Source organism: Anarhichas minor, unplaced genomic scaffold, assembly GCF_050575085.1.
Source record: "Anarhichas minor isolate MPS153535 unplaced genomic scaffold, ASM5057508v1 ptg000040l, whole genome shotgun sequence".
Lineage (NCBI taxonomy): Eukaryota > Metazoa > Chordata > Actinopteri > Perciformes > Anarhichadidae > Anarhichas > Anarhichas minor.
Genome location: NW_027466486.1, coordinates 4514984 through 4535129, shown reverse-complemented (window position 1 = coordinate 4535129; position 20146 = coordinate 4514984). Strand labels below are relative to the sequence as shown.

Here is a 20146-nt window from a genome sequence, read left to right as displayed (position 1 = left end):
AGAAATGTCCCAACAGGGAGACAACAAACACAACCACGCGCACGCACACACACACACACACACACACACACGCCCAAGCAAATGCAGTGTAAAGGACAACAAACAGACACAAAGACCTTCAGACCTTCAAAGTCGAGTTAATATTTAACTAGTTTAGTAAATCAACACCATAATAGTAATTTAACACTCGTGGAGCTTGTGTGTGCGTGTGACCTGAGATTGTAAGTGCGAGTTAGACTAACAAAGTGTGTGTATGTGTGTATGTCAGGAATTGTGCTCGTGTGTGGAAAGCCACAAGGACAGTGCATATTGTTTGATTACCAAACCTGCATGACGCAACTTCTTTGAGTCTTTTGACAACAGAACTGATTTAGACAAACACACAGAACTGGTCAGGTCAAATGCTCTTACCTGTTGCAGAAGAGGCCACGTTGAAGAGGACAGCAGGACGGTCATGAAAAAGACAAGACAGAGAGAGAAGACTGGGTAAACAATGAGTCTCACTGGCATGGAGGACAGGTCCTAACAACAGAGTGACACTGTTGACGCCGTGTTGTGACACCGTAAACCTTTGACAACAAAATTAAATCCCTAAACAATCACAGCGTCACAGATCGATAGCTCAAAAGACAAATTGAACAGCGAGACAGTCTGAGTGGCACAGGGACGGCCAGTCGGAGGGACGGGTTGTTAGGTGGATGACCTATTTATTTGACAAAAAGAGAGAAAGGTGGTCCAGCAAAAAGACAGGCGGACAGATCGGGAAAAGAGAGAGAAGGAGATGGACGAGCAGACATAACGGACACGTTGGCCCAGACACAGACAGCATGTCAAAATCGGGGGAATTTGTGCAACCACGGGGACAGGAATGCCCGACACCTAATTATAAATGAATGAGAGATGTGTGCTTGTGTGCTCTGCGACGCCGACACGGGGGAGAAACACACAGTGAGAAATCCCCCTCTCTGGAGTATGACGATCATGTGGAGACGGGGGGGGGGGGGGGGGGAAAGGAAGAAGAAGTAGCAGCAGAGGTAGTGCTTCCCGGTTTACTTTTTGTGTTCGTCTTCCTCCAGATCTTCTGCTCGCGAGGGCCGGGCTTCAGAAACCAATCCCAAGTTGGATTCACACTCACTCACAAGGCAGGTACATATTCAGATGGAGTCAAACAGAAGGATGGAGACATCACGGGAGAAGGTGACAAACCGAGAGAAAGTGTGAAAAGAAAGAGAGAAGTGTGGGTTTGTGTGTGTGTGTGTGTGTGTGTCCTGATGGCAGCTGTCAGCTTCTATCTGATGAAGGGGGAGAAGAAGAGCAGGAGAGAGAGATACATGGAGAGGAATGCGGAGAGATGACAAGAGAGAGAGAGAGCAGAGGTAAGAGTTGGTGAGACGGGGAAAGAGACACACTGAGGGAGGGACAGAGTGAGAGAGAGTGAGACAGGGGAGGAGGCAGAGATGACATCTCTTATTCCACAGGGACCCCACATCCCATTCTAGGTATCCACAGCAGTCAACACTGTCAGGAATATGCATAGGTGTGTGTGTGTGTGTGTGTGTGTGCAATGGCGTCGTATTACTTCACCTCACAGTTTTAATTAACCAAAAGGGAGATGTGGCAAAGCTGACAGCTTACACAGTATTACACATTAAAATGCTACATTACTGTTAAACTTACGCACAGATCGGTGGGGGGGGGGGGGGACCTCAATTCGGGGGGATTGGGAGGTAAAAGGCAGAAGAAGCGAGTGTAAGCATTTTGGAAGCTGCTTTATTTATTTATTTAGGGATATTTCTGGTTCATGACAACTATGTTGCCCACATATTCCTCGATGTGAAAATAAACGATCGGTTGTAACTGAGGCAAAAGTTTAGCCAGATTATCTGAAGCACTGTAGCCGAAACTGGAATATAAACAATATAAAAGGAAACAGAGCGGTGTCAGTGTGATTGAATCATATTCTTTCCACAATGTTTTAATCACTACTTTCTTACTATGCTTATTTTTTTAATTGCTGACAGAAAGGAACAGAATTGAGTTTTATATTATTAGATATTTGTGGCTGAACTTCCTTTACAGCTAAACAAACATGAAGCAGCAGCATCTGCTGCGGATGTGGATCACTGCACTGATTACCAGACTTTAGAAATTGTGCCAGTTGTCTTCGTAATGTACAACAAAGGATCATCTGGTTACTTCACACGCTAATTGAACCGCCGTGACTATTTTCTGAGAGCGTTCCTGCTTCATCCGTACTCTTCGGCGTTTGTGTCGCCGATCGATTGATGGAGGATCTCGTCCTCACAGACTTACTGAGCCTGTCCCCTCAAACAAGGTCCTGGTCTGATTGTTTTGGTCCTAAGTTAAATTACACGCCCCCCAATTTCTTATACGGCCCAATAAACTGAAATAAGTGAAAACACTTCGTTTGAAGGAGCTGCTTCGAGTGATCTAGCTGTAAAAATCACCACAGCTAAAAGAGGCCGGTACACATCAGAGCGACTAGTGACCCAAAAACACAGCAATCTGTGTAAAATGCATAAAATAAGTCGGTGCGAAAAAGACTCTGTGCATCACAACAGGAAGGTAAGAGAGCGTTAAACACAATTACTTGTGTACGTAAAGAGGGGATAATATTCAGTACACACTTTTCTGTGTGTTGGTCATACATTTAACTTGTCAGCAGATATATAGAGCTGGAACTGACCCCCTACGCTGGAGGCATCTGTAGCGTAGCTTCAGTAATACTTGCGTACAAGTAAGTGTAGCAGCAAGTGTAACAAATCTATTAAAGCCTGCATTCACATATTGTAAACAAGCTGTGAACACAACACCAACATAATGAAACCTTTTCAGGAGAACGTTTTAGCTAATTGCTAATTTACACATATCCACAGCAACATTAGCATTCTTTAGGAGTCGAGTCTCTTGCAACCGTAAGAGTGTAGGTCAACTTATTTGCTCTGCTTTGCTCTTCACAAGCTCCTGAGGGAAGTATCTGGCTCTTTAGCAGCTAATTGCTCTGCTATGTTCACCAGCTAGTCGTTCACTTTGTCGCTCTGCTGTCTGCTGTACAGTGGGTTTCGTCCTTTTTGGCTGAAAACAGCTGCTTGTTGCGTCTGTAAACAACACTGATGACAGCCATGCGAGTGGACCGAAATAGTACATTTGCATGTAAGGAAACCATAACAATGAGCTAATAAGCTGCTACAAGTCTAGATAGAGCTGAAGGGAACCGCAGCAGGGCTGCATCTATTTTGATAATTGATTAATCTGTTGAATAATTGATCATTAATTGGGTAAATGAAGAAGTTGTCTCAGTGCGTGTTGTACATAACACCAAGTTCATTGCCAGCTATTCCTAGAATTGCTTTGATTCAATTTAAATCGATTCATTGTTGCAGCCCTGAAGTGCAGCACATACAGAAGAAAGATATTGATTATAACAGCTTTCATAATTCATTTCTATACCATTTTTTTGAGTCGTTTTTCACCATCTCACCACTATGTTTAACGCTAAACTGGACAGACAACCTTACATAACTTTGACTGGTGTTTATCTGATCGTTTCTTAGAACGGCAACCTTCAAGTCTAAACCCTGCCTCTGTATTGGGACTGCACGATGAATCATACAGAGAAAATCCAATTCAATACTGACTGCTGCAATTTCCAAATCACCTGAGGCTGGAATAAAAAAAAAAAAAAAAAAATCTTTTATTGAAAGCAAAAACCGTTTCAGACAGCTTCCTACACAACTTCATTTGGAGCTGTGAGGAATCATCTGGCCAATAAACAAAGACACATGCTAGAAGATCCTTCAGTTCATTAAAACATCGCGGTCTGGAGACTGTGTACTATTTTCAAGCAGTGAAATTTTGATTTCAATGTGAAAAAAAAAAAAAACGTCAAAACGTGATGCAACTCCCGCCAATGTGCACGACTCAAAAGACAAAAAAATAAAATCTGTGATGTTTTTGTCAATAGTGCTCAAACCTTTTCTTTCACCCTCTGGCTGTCAATCGCCTGAAATAACCTCGCAGAGCTCTTCAATAAAAATATGAAATGTACAATACATTTTTAAATTGTCGCCATGCGTGACACATTTAGATCGTTTGACTGCTTTGTGATCCAAAGTTAAGCCACTGGCAACATGAACTCCCTCAAATGTGTGAGGGAAGAGAAGACGAGCACAACTGTTGAACGTTTGGATTTAAAATCCAGAATCCGTGCTTTTTAAAAAGCTGACAGCTGCTCTCACTAAATACTGACACAATGTGACAAAAAAAGGGAAGACAACCTGTAAACAAAAGAAGGTATCTTATTAGTATCCAATAGATCATTTTATCTCCAAAACTGGATATTTGATGTCTTGGAATTAAACCCTTCACGCAGTGTTTCCCTATAATGATAATGCCGTCAAACGTGATGAATCAAAGAGCTGTTTACGGCCGGGACTGTGTTGTGAAGAAAGTTGTAAAGGGCATTGTAATGGACCCCTGCGTGCAGTTGTTCACTTGAAGCACTTCAGACAAGGCTCCAAAAGGCCAGAACACCGCGTCTGACCTTTTCACCCACACACACACACACACACACACACACTCTCTCTCTCACCCTCTCTGAAACGCCTAAGGGGCTGACCTCTTTACGCTGATTAACATTCCATTGGGGGAGGAGGGGGAGATGAAGAGATACTTTCCCTCACCTTCTTGCCCTCTTGTTTTCCACCGTTTTTTTTACTACATCTCTGCTTTCTTTTGACTCTCTTTACCTCCGACTGTTCACTCCATCTCACATTTCTCCCCAGTCTTTCTTTCCGTTTGCCTACTCAAAACACAATTATCCCTCCGTTCCAATTTCCCCCTCCATGGCGCTTTTATTAAGCTCTTTTTTCTGTCTTTCTACCTCCATCTCCAATTTTCTCCTGCAGTTAATGTGACTGTTTGTCTATGTGTGTGTGTGTGTGTGTGTGTGTGTGTGTGTGTGTGTGTGTGTGTGTGTGTGTGTCGCTGAGGCATGTCGTGGCAGGCCCGGTGCTCAGCTCGCAGGCTTACAAGAACCCGACTGACTCACCACATTGGATCGAGGGTGTAATTCACACTGATTTATACCGACGAATACTTACAAAACGTATTTATTCACATGTATGTATGTGCAGCTACACGTATAGACAAGACATACACACACTTTCTCATTCTGGTAATCGGAAAATGAATAGAAAAATGACTAGGTGTTTCATTAACTATTCCACACCTCTGTATTAAGACCTGTGACTTGTCTCCACACCTGCTCTCTCACAGCTTTCGGTGGTCGTTGGTGTGCACTGGCAAATTTTCAAAAGTGCCATGTGATTAACTACCGAGGAACCGGAGTGATCTTAAAAACGGAGCTTTTCTGGTATAACCACGCATATGACACGATAAGTGATCTTACATAATAAAGAACACAAACTGCTTGTTGAGCAGGAGAAGCTAACCCGGGTTACATTTACATACATACTCGCCCACACACACACACACACACAAGGTGAGTCATTACAGAAATCTCCTCTCCTTCACAGACAAAGTGAACACAGCCACAAAAAAAAAAAAACAGACTGAGGCGAGCGCCGCGCAGAGCGTGACAGACTTTCAGTCATGACTTATTACTCGAGGGAGAAAAACAAATAAACGACGGAATAATGAAGAGTCAAAAGACGGATGAAAAGCAACCTGGCACACCTAGAAGCAATGCATCTTTACAAGTCAGACACTCGCGTGTACAAGACCACATGTCTGTACAAAGCACTCACACAAAATAGAGAGCGATGAACAAAAAAAAAAAAAAAAAAAAAAGAAAAACGTGTGCATATCTGTGTGTTTGTGTGCAGTTGAGTGTGAGCCAGACTCCAGCTGAGAGGGGAAGCAATAGCAATTCCCACTGACCTGAAAACTAGCTCGCCAGCCACCTCAAAATATAGAGGGAGAATGTCAGTGAGCACGAAGGCGATGAAAACACAGAGGGCGAGATTTAGAAGAACTGGAGAGTGGCCGCCGCGTAGAAAAGATTTGAAAACACACACACACACACACACACACACACACACACACACACACACACACACACACACACACACACACACACACACACACACACACGCACACACGCGCGGTGAGGGATTACGGGAAGGAACAGGCCTCGACACCCCTTTGTACTGCCAGCTCAAGTGAAAAGAATGAAGGAGAGAGGATATAGAAAGACGAAAGATCATGTATGCACACACCCAACGAGACAAAAACAACACAAAACAAAAAGTGTGTGTAAGTGTTGAGAGTGACTCTGTATGGGTGTGTAGCCGTGTGGGAGTGTGTCCCCCTTTTCGCTTTTGTGACTCCCGAGGTTCCCCGCGGTCAAGAGCGGATCCTCTTTCTCTCTCGCGCCCTCTTTTCATACACTCGTTCACCCTCTTCTTTTTTATACACTCACTCCTCGTCCCCTCCTTCTCTTTTAGCGCAGCACTGAATGGCGCTCTCGCTCTCTCTCTCTCTCTCTCTCTCTCTGATGAGTGACTGATGAATGAAGTAGCTCTTTGAAGTCAAGAGTCACAGCAAGGCTGGTCAAGCGTGAAGAGATGCCGGACAAAAGACGGCAGAGAAGGGGGAGAAGGGAGTAAGGAAGGAAGGGAGGAAAGAAAGAAAAAAAACAAAAAAAAAAAAAACACGGGGCAACAAGGGGAAAACGTCGACCAGTGAACATCCATAAAGTCAGTGAGGGATGGAGGCCGAATGTGTGTGGCAGAAAGAGAGTGTGAGAGAGAGAGCGTGGTCTGCATTTTTGCACGAGTGCCTCTGAGCATTTGCATTGTGGTGCTCGACATGCAAACGGCCAGCGCATCACGCATGTCATGACAGAGTGACATGTCTCTGGAACAGAGCATGCCGGACTACAGGGGCAGCCCGGAGGTCTCCGTGCTTTTATCTGCCTCACATGCTTCCACTCTCTCCTGCTTTATTGCTATGGACACACGTAAACCAACAGACTGCTGATGGGATACTGGAAACATTACTCCAACGGTGCCACATCGCAGTCATTGTTTTGGTTTTTCTGTTGCCATCTGCAGATGATTAGCCTTTTAATCTTATGGCCCGGGTATTTTTTTTATCATCTAAATCGAAACAATGCGATAGGATATCAGCGTACACGAGGATTTGTTTTTAACTCACTTCCCTGGTTAATAAAGTTCATTCAAAAAGAAATCCCAGGGAAAATATTTTCACTGACAGTGCAGTCAGTGGCCATTTTCACCTTTTCCATGTCCTTAAACATAATCTAAATGTTGTTAAATATGTCTTATTATCATTGAAAGAGATTATTAAAATGAGGGGAAATAAAAGATTATGACAGAATTTTTACGACCGTCAAAATGACGGACAGCAAGAAAGTCTAACGCGACCTCTGCTCGGCACACCTTGCTTCACAGCGACACGTTCGCCTCCGAGAGCTGCTCGGTGCTTGAAAGGCTCCTTGGTGGTGAGGTAACATTTGTAGGAAACTTTGGAGCTGGGAATGATACCAGCCTATGACATTTAAATGGCAGCAGTGTGACAGGCAGCTATATATATACACAGAGGGCTGCTTGACAGTCATTGTTTTAGTTTGTCCAGTAATAAGAAAGGGAGACACAAGCACAACCCAAAGACTAAATGATTCAAATGTTTAATCGCCGGTGTGCCAGCTGACGCTTCTTGATTTATCCACCAAAGACACATTTTCAGCATTTGGGCGCTTTGGGGGGGGGGTGTGTATTTTGGAAGCGTTCTGCCTTTAAATCACAAGTGAAAAGACATCACAGGCCGAGTGTAGCTCGGGGTCGTCCAGCGAGTTGAACGAGGCTTAACTTTTGCTGGACCACGATGTAATTTGCTAAGCCGCTGTGGCAGCTAAGCAAACACATGCAAGGGTACACAATCTTGGTCAAATTAATTTTGTTACGCCATATTTCTACTGTCGACCTCGCAATCGTTACAACCAAAGAAAAAACGATTCCTGCCGTGAGTATCACATTGGCCTGAGATAAGCCTTCAACCCCATGGATCTATTACTCTATTTCATGACGAAACAACACCCACCCACCAACGCAGGGCTGATTCAGTCTAACCCCCGGCTCAGACAGAGACTTTCAAAGAGCCAGCCTCTCTCTCGCCTCTCACGAGTCTGAAGCTAATGGCCGGCTTTTAAACGCAGAGCACAAAGTTTTCATACTCAGACTGTCCGTCTACTTTCTCCCATTGCAATACTTTCTTCACTACACTGCCGGTGTACGACGAAGTAGTAAATGTACCTTTCCACGCAGTAGATGGTAGTTTTTTTTTATATTCAAGAAAATATCTGGCTTGGTTTTGACATCTGTGAGTGGTTGATTTATTTTATTGAGTTTCTTTTTTTGCAGGGAAAGAGCACAATTAAAAGTAATTGCACCAGAGTGAGCTGGTATTTGCATCTGTTGTCCCTGCAGGTAGACAAAAAAAAAATGAGCATAGCAAATACATTACATAAAGCAGCACACTACATAAAAGTGATGAATGTGTATTAGCCTTGCTTTTCCATGTGTGTATACTATAAACACACAGAGGCTTTTAAAATGTAAGACGCTACACTGACTCCTGGAAGTGGTCTAGCCTCAGTGGGATCGGGTTTCCCCTTCTTATTTAACTCTAAAGAGCCAATCTAGATGCTTGTTAGGACAACCCAAAGGCGCAGTCTGAAATATTGATGTACTTTTTGTCATTTTCATGTACAAGCCTTCTGACGGTGTACTTTGCATGCGTAGGCACTCCTGGAAGTGATCTAATAGATGTATCTGCATGTCTTTGACAGTGTAACATAAAGTATAAAAAAATGGGAGCAGATGGAGGTGTAAAAAAACAACATTTTCTTCCTCAAAGATAATTTGACAGACAACACAAAACTGTCTGCAGACATATTACATACTGCGACGGATCAATCCGGTGATTTCTCTGCTACAAGACTACTTCCTAGACTTTTCTGGTTTCAAAGCAGACGCTCTAGTATTCCCTGTTTAAATTTGGCAATCACCCCAAGACCACCCGATTTTTCTATCTGTGTGCACGAGGAAAGAAAAGCAGTCACAGGCACAAAAAAAAAACGAAACGAGGGCACCTCCATCGTACAGTTCTCTGGGGGTGAGAAAGGGAACACTACACTCATCCTGTGTTTATCTCAATCTCACATCAGATCAGATCACTGGCAGATAAAAGCACTTCCTGACGCATCACTTCCTCTCTCTGGAGGAAGCTGACACGCGCTGGGAACCTAATGCGACAGGGTGGTGGCAGGGAGGATGAAGAACTGGAACTTTTTTTTGACAGAGCTAAAAAAGGTAGAAGCCGGGTGAGAGAAGGGTAAAGCAGAGGTGGAAAAAAAAAAAAAAAACGACATAATCATGGCCCAGATCCACAGTGCTGTGTGGGGTGAAGGAGGTAGAGCAATGAGAGACAAAGAGATGAAGAGACACTAAGAATAGTATAACTGGATTTGCTTCGACGCCGATCTGTATTCAGCGGCGTGGCACTTTCTCGCTCCCTCAATTGCTTTCTGTTGTCGCCTACTTTTTCAACTCTTAAGTTTGACTCAAAGGTGGACTGTGTCGACATTTCCAGATGAGGTGACATTCATTAAACTCTTATTTCACCAGATCAGCTGCTTACACAAGAGGTTGTGTATGTGTGTGTGTGCATGTGGAGAGGTGACGTGTGCAACACAATTGTTTTCGTACCAAAACAGACTTTTATAATACATTAAAAAAAATGTTGAGTGAAAGTACAGTTGGCAACCATTCCGCCAGCTATAAAGACAACTGTCTGCGGCAAGTTTGGCCAGCTGAAGCTAATTATCATTAATTCCTTGAATCGGCCAAAGTACAAATTCAAAATGCACGGCAGCTGTCTGGTTAATATGTTCTCTGCACGCTCATGTCGGCACTGTTTATGCTCAGCTAAAGATGGCTTCCCCCTGGAAAACACCGATCTGTATCACTTCAAGGTTGTGTTCCAGAAGAAAAGGAAAACCTCATTCAAAACACACATTTCATAACCACGCTTAATAAAACCAAACACCTAGCCCTGGAACGGAGCCGTTTTCTCAACAGTATGTTGAGTCGTTCACTCTGTATGTTCAGATAAGGAAGGAAACGCTTAGTGAGGCAATTGCATCGAGTTGCAGAAGTTAGTAGAACAGAGGTTTGCGTGGTAATCGTCATGACTTCTGGCTTTATATTCATGTCTGAGAAGAGAGTAGAGTCAGTGTCTTTCTGTCCTGCCTCTATTTTACCTAATGCTTTTTGTGTCACAATAGATTTGATTGTGCTTGGTACAAGCTCATCTTGTTTAATACCATGTGGTTCATAAATAAGGCCTTGAATTGGATAATGACAATTTAAATCACAATACCAATTTTGGTGAGGAAAACCATTTTTCCTCCTATAATTGAGCCCCGGGTGTGAAAAGAGACTAATCAGAACAGCAAGGTACGCAAAAGTGACACATTTCCTCTGCACACACACAAACAAACTTGTGAACACAGATCACACATTCACACAGCAAACACCCGGACACATGCAACCCCTGCTTGAATGCACAAATGAAGGCCAAGAGACACTCACACACACAGTAAACTCTGGTGATCTACAGCTCTGCCCTGGAGCAAAGCAGACAAACCAAGTGTAGCAGAACGAAGAATCTGGTTCTTTCCTTGGCTCTGTCTTTCCATGAATGGCATCAGCACTTCAGCACTTCTGGTGGGGGCGCTCACATGCACAGACGCACACACACACACACACACACACACACATGCACACAGACAAAAGACACCGGAGTGCTGGGATGGCATGACGGGCAGAAAAGTTGAGAGGAGTGATGGGAAAAAGGAAAGGGTGAGGCGTGGAAGGATGCAAACACAACGCTATCATTCATTCTCTTTTGGGGATTTTGTAAAAGTTAGCCTACTGTGTGTGTGTGTGTGTGTGTTTGCGTGTCCCCAAAGACGTGACAGTCCCAATCAGTTAAAGCTCCTCCCCCTAATTCAAAGAGGCAGTACGGGATTTGCATTTTTCCCACAATTCAATTAACACGCCTGTCAGCGTCTCCTCTGCGTTCACATGCCTCTGTTGGCCATCTCTCGCTCACACAAACACAAACACGCTCCCACGGACACACATCAGCTTCATAAATAGATGCATTTATTCATAAACCTCGCGCATGCAGAAAATATATGCATTTATTTGTTTGTTTGTTTACACAGAAATGGGAGGCGCTCAGACCGAGAGACGAGGAGAAGCTTCCCGGGTCGCATCCTGTCTGGACTTGTCACATTCAGGGACGTGAAAAGACAGCGCTGCTAATGGATGCAGAGAGCAGTCCTTGGGGATGTCTCCCTCTCTTTTTGTCTCTGTCCTTCTCCGTCTTCGAAGCAGGGAAGAGACAGGGAGTGCCGTCAAAGAATAGGGCACCGTGGGGTGGGGTGGGGTGGGGTGGGGGGGGGGTGTTCAAGGAAAGACGGACACTCAGGGTCGGCATGTAGCAAGAGGCCAAACCGGATTAGAAACCAGGAACTAGGATCAGCCACAGACTTCGCCGTGCGGTCGGCTAATGACTTCAGCTAGCCTCTTGTCTCATTAGGAGCCTGTAATCCCATTCTCATGGATAACATACCATAGTATTCCTCTGCACCACTCGTGAACCACTATAGAAATGCCCACTAATCACTCACTCGCTTTTTTTAGCTAGCAAGGCTAACGCTAGGCTAGGCTAATCAATAGAGAGTAATCCTGTTGGCGGAGCCGCTGTAGCGTAGCGCCCCTCATTACACAGCCATAGAAATGTGGCGCTAATCATTCGCCGCACGGGCTATTTGTCCACAGGGCGGCAGAATCACTTGTGGTGATGGTGGCGGCTGAAGGGGGGGGGGGGGGATGGAAGAGACAAGAGTGACGCACAGAGTCACAAAGGCTGTGTAATGATTAAGAAACACATCACTCTTGCTCTTCTTTTCTTCCGTGTTGAGGATACAGCCGGATCGGATCTGGAAAGGCTCTGCTCAATGTCAGCGTCATTCAAGTTTTATCAATCAATGAAGAAAAAAAACAAAACCTCTGGATCCATAATGGCTAATTAAAAATGAAGGCGCGCAGGGCAGAGCAAAGATAACCCTACACAGACTACCAATAGACACAGTCGTCAGCGATCGAGCAGATCCATCTCCCCTTCCTGTCTTTATTGTGCACTGAGGTGGAACAGCTGGGGCAAATCAATGGTGGCAACCGCCTCAACTCGACTTCACCGGAGGGGTTTGCATTCTTGTCAGTTTAATGTTGATTCTAGGATCGTCCTAAACACCAGAATCCATCCCATACATCACCATAAAATCACAGCTATGCCTCAATCGAGCCATTTTGCATCCCTGATCAACACTACGGCATCAGTTGTCTGCTGTAAACTGGCTGTCGGTCTGGCACAGAGTCAAACTAAAAGCTCTGTGTGTGTGTGTTTGTGTGTGTGTGGCCAGGGGCCCAGAAGAGGTCCTCGTATCCTGTTGAGCAAAAGTCTCTCGACTCTGAATGGTGATGCTGGGTTATACGTTACGGTGACCCGGGGCTGAACCCGAGCTGAACTCTTGTATTGGAGGTGAAGCAGCGTTGTAGCCGAGAGAGTGCTGTCAACACTCACCTCGAAGCTACTGAAGAGCACATGGGGGCCATATCTCACTTCCTTTATGTGTGAGACTGCGTGTGAGTCGGCCATCTTTTCACTATATTGTGAAGAGCAGAGCACAAACCTTAACGGGCCAGCTGCTTATCTGCATTAGCTAAAAACTGCCTTTTTTTTTTTAATAGCTTTTCTCAGAATGTAGAAAACAAAACACAAATATCTAGAAGAAAATGGATAAAATCTAAAGGGCTGCAGGATGATTCATTTCAGACTTTAAGTATTTGCTTCTTGTGAATTCTTGGATAACATTCAGCACTTCTGACCTTAAGAAAAGTACTTAAAATAAAACAGTATGACATAAAATGATATATTAGTTGAACTGGTGAAAGCTTGAACGCACATATGACCTGAAACAAGGGGTTGAAAGTAGACGATGCTTTGCTTTTGGGGTCACAAGACAAAAAAAAAGGTTGTGAACTGTTGCTTTGATGATTAAAATATCAAATATAAAGGCTTTTCGCCAATTACCAGAACCCAAATAACATCTACAAATTGGGTTTTTGACTGACCATCAGATTCACCAGTCAAAAAACTATTTACGTTATAATGATAGTAACGAGTCTGGAGCCAGCATATGTTTGGTGCTTTTACACTAGAAAGACAAAAATGAATTGTCTACTGAAAAGTCCATTAATCTACTAATGGTTCTAGCACTTACTGTTGTCACTTAATCATTCAGAAGAGCACCATGTTTGCGAGTGTATCGATACAAAATGTTCTTTAATGCCCCTGTCTGCACGCCAATTCCTCACACACTAACTTAACAGCCGTCAGGTATAGTCAGGTGTCAGATCACCAGTGGTAAACCCAATTAGAGCCTGGTTTCCACTAAGACGAGGAGGCTTGTCCCGTAAGTGACGGTGATGAGCCGAGTAAACCGGCCGGAGGGATGGTGGAATGTTTGCCCGGATTGTGGGAAAGCAGAAACGCGGTGCATTGCAGTCGCGGGATGAGCGGACGTAACCCGCTTTGGAGCGCCTGGCCGCCAGCACTTAAACCCGGCTTATCTGATTGGATTAACACCAACCTGCCTGGCTCCACATGGACGTGCGCACACATTCATACAGACATGGACACCAACACACCAACACACACTATATGCCAATCAGCCAGGGCTGCCTCTGCAGCTTCCTGGAGTTCATCTGGATTCTGGGGGTTGTGCTGGCTGGCTGATGGCACCATGCTGAGCTAACACATGCACGCGCATCCGCTCTCGCGCTACACACACACACACACACACACACACACACACACACACACACACACACACACACACAGAGAGCCATTTTAGAGAGTGCAGTGATTTGTGCTGTGAATCTGAAGCAGACCTATTCAAAGACGAGTAATGCCCGGCGCTTGACAACCGTGCTAATTGACTAGCCCCCTCCCCAGTAATGAAAGTAAACGTTTTCACCCCTCCATCTTTTATCTTTTCAATCATTCCCTGACAGCTCTCCTCTTGTCCCACACTCATCCCATCTTCTTCATCACCTCCATCTCCCTCTCTCCTTGCCCCTGCTCCCCCCCCCCCCCCCGCCTCTCCCCCATACTCATACATGTAATCATTCATTAGAACCAAGGCAGTTGTCCATTAGGCAAAGCAGCCATTTTGGAAATTGCAGCAAATCTTCCATGAAAAGACATTTCCTCTAATGCGGTAGTCACGCTCGGAGGGAGAGAGGGAAAGGAAGATGGCAAAGGAGCGAAAGAAAGACGAGTGGGCAGAGATGGAGAGAGGAGAAAAAGAGGAGAGGGAGGAAAGTGAAGGAGAAAGATAGAGAGTGAGCCCCCCGGCCATAAAGCCACCAAGCGGAAAGCAAGCCTGCTGTTTGATTATAGAGTGACACCATCATGGAGAGAAGGAGGGAGGGGAGGGATGGATGGAAGGAGAGAGGAGGGAAAGAGTTTTAGAGGCAAGCAGAAGGGATGAAGAGGAGGCGGGGGGGGGGGGGGGGGGGGGGGGGGGGGGGGTGGAAGAGATAGAGAGAGAAAAAAAATCAGGGAGTGATTTGAGAGGGCCGAGATAGAGGCAGTAAAATTAGCCCCCATCATCACTTCACTTACTAAGACGCTCTATGACACGCTAGGATTAAAAACATGCACACAGTCATGAGCTGTGTGCACAGACACACATACACAGGACAGATGGTGCCCCCCCCCATCTGAAAATGTGGCTCTAATTTGAGTAAAGTGGTAGATACCTCCTTAACCAATTAGAAGCCCCATATCTAAGGCCTTGCATTAGGGGCTGTGACTGTTTGTCTCACACACTCATTAGTGTGTGAGTGTGTGTTAGTGTGTCCCGTGGGATCGCTGAAGAACATTAAAACTGATAAAAGAGGTGGGAAATGACAAATCCACTCCGAGTGGCGCGCCGCCGAGTATGTGACTTCTTTTCTCCCACAATGCCGCTGTTCATCTCCATCTCCATCTCATCACCGATCAAAGACAGACTTGTCTCTCCTATTACCCACCATTCATCTCACTGCCGCTTCATGCGCCTCCCTCTAAAGCCGACACATTTGTCACCAGACCAAACTAAGCGTACTCCATCGTAGCATTTTTTTATACTGAATTTAAAAAAAAAAAAAAAACATATTCTATCCAATTTCCTCAATGTCTCGAAAATGGCTTTATGCTCTCTTTAAGAAGAAGCATTTTGAAGAAACTGTGCACAGTGATACAGACCCATCTGTAGAATCAATAAATAACACAGCCATGACAACAACAGGGCCTGGAAAATGTTACACTAACAATACAAAACAGTTACACAACACAAAAGTGGCTTTGGACATCCAGAGATGTTCTTTACAGCAAATCACATAAATGTCAGACTGGCTGTCCCCGTCATTGAAATGGCAACGTGTGAGCTCACAAAGCCATTACACTAAAACATATAAACAACAGTAGCGCTAAAGACAATAATACGATTTTTATTGTTTAAATGTTAAATTGCTGAATCTTGGTAATCGGTTAAAGTTATTTGTCATTCTTTGCTTCCAGGTTCTCAAATGTGAGTATTATTCCTTGGTGTTCTGTGATCACACACTGAACATATTGGAACATATGAATGGCCTTTGCAGTGTTAGTCGAATGAAACGAGCTGTTTAAATATGTCAACGCCTGCTCTGCACATTTTACTATTTTCTGTCATTCCTTTTGTTTGTTGCAGGCCAAAAAAATATTGGCTCGTACATTTGTTTCCATAACCAAATGAAAGCATAAATATGACAGTAACTGTCTGTCACAACTCGACTGAGAACGCTCGTATTTATGAGCTTTGAATCCAGCTGATGGAAACGGTCCTAATGCACATTTTTATTTTTGCAGCATTTAAAACGTTTGTGCAAAATTCACTTGACAGCTGGATGACAACAGCGCTTACGGAGAGATGCTGGATCTCAACACTGGAACGGTTCCTGCTGCTGCACAGGCGAGGATCTGTAGGTAGAGGCTGTCTCCTCTTTTCCTGTTTCTCAGTTATCAACACACCTACAAACCACTTCCTCCACAAAGCTTTGCAGAAACAAGGTGTGTCAAGCATCGACTGGGGCTGTTTATCTCCACCACACTGACAATACGCACAGCTGATCTCAAAGCTTATATGCATGCGACACTGCGCCAAGAAATCCCTCACCATCGCTCTGTAAACACAGATGATCTTTTTCCACCCTTTCTCTGGCCTCTTCACCACACTGCCCTCAAAAACAAATGCCTTTAAACAAGCATTACCACAGTGACACACGAGAGACAAACCAATAAGGGACACAAGGACCGAAAGAGAAAAAGCAGGAAATGAGAAAGAAAAAGGGAACAACAGGAAGAGAAACGGAGAGTGTGATTCTAGTTGTTCTTCAAAGCTCCTCATTGCAGCGATTCACTTCTCTTTTCCTGTGGAAGTGGAGCAGTGGGTAATATGGAGCAGCGTTGTTTCTCTTCAGGGTGCTATTAAGCGTGTAGTCCCTTGTTTCTCCTGTCAGGAGTGATAGGATAGTCGATTACACCGGAGGCAAAGGGATCCTCTCCCATGCATGCATACCTAGACCTCTCATCTGCTCTGCCTTCCCGCCGTCTCTTTCGGTTCCCCCGGCCTCTTCGGGTGCACACACATAAATACGCACTCGTACAATTTTCAGGCTTTGGAACAGTGCTCACAAAAGTGATGAAAGGCCGTTTATCCCGCTTCCACTGTGATATCTCGGCTCGCCGCGCTGAATGGCCGGACGCGTTATCACCTCTGACCAGGGGAAACCACGGGAATCAGGACAGACGCCAGCAGCAAATACCAGCGCTGATGTGTGTGTGTGTGTGTCCCAGCAGTAATAATCACCCGGATTAGAGCGGAGCCAAACCCCCGCAGGGTCCCCCCCCCCCCCCCTCCTACCAACCCAGCCCTGCAGTTGTGATCCCCCAGTTTGAGCGGCTATGGGAAGCAGAGCAGCCGGTCTGACATCCCCAATGCGCCTGGCTGCCAGACAGAGAGGCGAAAAAACACAGCTTTCTTTTTTTAAATTCCCACATATTTCTAACCCCCCCCCCCCCCCCCCCCCACACCCTCCCTCCTTTGTACTATTGATCACTCACAGCCAAATTAAAACACATAACGAGCTCAGGCAATACAAAGACACACAACACATTCAACAAGCCTTTAACCACAAGGGTGCAGTGAAATGGAAGCTGATACAGCCGTCAATATGTCTGAGTGAGGGATGCAATGTGTTGGCAACAACAATGGGGAGGCGCAGGAGAAGAAATGGGTTAGCCTATAACTTAATAATAATAATAATGCGTGTCTGGATACCTCGCACTCAAAGCAAGGCATGATTGCTGTGGAAATGTTGCCTGGACGTATTACACTCCCCCGTGCCTGAAATAAATTCAGCCAGAACCTCAGAATGATATTCAGTGGGAAACGCAGGGCACCCTGATATTATTAGCACCCATCAACAATTGACAGAGGCACTGTTGAGCTCCTGTGGTATCTGTCACAGCGCAGCGTTGAAATGTCGATAAACGGTTTGCCTCTCAGCAGCTACTATCAACCCACCACCTCAGCAAGATGCACGCCATCCTCGATCCTCGACATTCTTCTCATAATTTAGAAACCATACCAACATTGTCCCACACGGTGCGGAAGAAAGACCTTTGATTTAAAGACAACACTACAACCAGGTGCATCCATTCAGACCCTGTGGGGACTTTAATGGGTTTGTAGTGTTCAGTTATGAGGTTATAATAACACCAGTGTATTGCCTTCTGTTGTACTTTATCTTCTCTGGTGTCATTACTACATTTACATGTCAGGAATTAGACCCCACAAAAAATAGTTGCGCACTTAACTTTTGATATATTGTGGGAAGAAATGCTTTAAAATGTAGCATTAAATTAGGCCTGTTTTTATTGTATCTCCAGAGGAATGAACCTGCATTAAAGGCTGTTTTCTTAAACCAGATACAGATGTAAGAAGCAGAAAGAACTGTTAAGAGTAGATCGAAATGTTAATCCTCTCACGAAGATGGATTTCCTTTCGTTAAATTTGATTAGATCATCTTTATCTGATCCTACGGAGACACTGTGCGAGTCTACAGTGACCTTATTGTACCGTCAGGTGAATTGTCCCTTCTGGGACACCGTTTTAATCGACATATAATCACAGAAATGTAGTTTAAAAGTTTTAGAGGTAAAATCTTTTTTTATGTGTTACTATAGACCAATTTCTGACATTTCCTAAACCTCAAAATTCTTCATGATCTACAATGACAGTAAATGAAACCACCTCCGAGTGTCTTTTCTTACCTTAGATTTTTCTGTTTGTTCTCCTTCTTGTTGAGGACCCCCGGCACACAGTTGGTGAGCTCGGTCCAGTCGGCGTGCAAGCCGCAGCTCCAGCCGGTGGAGAACCGGGAGAAGAGCCAGGTCTCCTTGCGGTTCGGCCGGTAGCAGGTACACTTCTTCTGGCCCGGTCTGCAGTCGCAGGGGACCTCCAGGCGGACATTCTGGACCAGGTGCCTCCCGAAGGTAGTCCCGCCGGTCTTCTGGATGTGCAGAAACACGATCACGTCCTCCCCTTTGATTTGGAAATCGATCGTCCTCTCCAGGTCCCTGACGGGGAAGTAGTATTTCTTAATGTAGTGGGGGTCCGGAGTGGGGAAGATGTCCCCCTCGTCTTCTTCCGTGAAATAACCGTGCGGGGAGCCGAAATTGATCACCCCGGGAGCCACGTACTGATAGAGGATCAGCATGAAACACACGGATCCGACGACGATCAACAAGAATTTGCTGCTCCTCTCGACCATGTTCCTTCCAAGTGCGGCTCCTACAGTACGCTACCATTTCCCAGTCAAGCCGTCCACAGGGAGCGGGGCGCTCGGCTTCTGCATGCTCGCTTCTCTCTCTCTCTCTGTCTCCCCCTCCGCCAAAAGAAGGACTCGTTTTCTGGGGCTCAGGACTGACTCATTCCGCTTCGAGACGACCGGCGAAGTTGGCTCATCGTGCACCGAGACCGCTCAACACCGTGAAAGACGCATTGTAACTCGCTGAAAGCCCCCCCGTTGACGACCCTCCCCCGTTTACTTTACTCTGGGTTTCCAGTCTACACAAACAGGCACACTGCATCACCATGGAGCTATGTACCCAGGATGCAGCGCGAATCCTACCTTTTCAAGGTCTCTCGCTCGCTCGCTCGCTCTCTCTCTCTCTCTCTCTCGCGCACTCTCTCTCTCTCTCTCTCTGAAAACCGAGTGAAAAGGAGAGGCTCTTTAATTTATTGGTTGGAACGTAACGACCGTGTCATCCACCAGTAGCCAATAGCCAGTGGCCGTACGTAGATTACAACACATTCCTCTTTACGCAAACTAAAAGTTGAATTCTTAAGTAATAAATCACAATTTAACACACTTGTTTTGCTGCTGTACAGCCAGTACTTGGAATACTTGTAATAGATATGTTGCTATATAACTGGCATTACATCTACATACAGTTTTCTGAAAATGTGGTTGTTAACTACTTATGTTATAATAACATTACGTTTTAACAAGTCACAAACAAACATTTCAGTTTTTCAGAATTTCAATTCCTGCTTTATTTTTACTCCATCAGATTAGCTCTATTTACTACTTTGCAGATCAAGTTAGAAGCTATACAAAATAAGCGTATTAAATAAAACACATATTTTGGCATCTATAATGACAAATATCAACCTCTACATCATAATAAGACTTAAGCAATTAGAAAATACATTTTAAGTTCTAGTTGAGGCTGTACATTTCTTTTTGCATAACAAACCCCATTCGTTATCCAATTTAAACTTTGGAAGGAATTCCATCAATTAAGAAAGTTTGGTTTGATTTTAGGGCAAAGCATGTGCTGTCATTTAAAGCCTGTA

The 20146-nt window shown here is 44.8% G+C and overlaps 1 protein-coding gene across 1 annotated transcript in view; it reads right to left on the bottom strand.

Moving 5' to 3' along the window:
* The window catches only part of hs6st1a (heparan sulfate 6-O-sulfotransferase 1a), a 51799-nt gene extending 32453 nt beyond the window's left edge, over positions 1 to 19346 (bottom strand). Inside the window, exon 1 of the mRNA XM_076108281.1 lies at positions 18559 to 19346. Coding sequence (XP_075964396.1) covers positions 18559 to 19058 — 500 coding nt within the window. The 5' untranslated portion in view covers positions 19059 to 19346. The remainder of the gene's footprint in view (positions 1 to 18558) is intronic.
* Between the last annotated feature and the right edge of the window lie 800 nt (positions 19347 to 20146).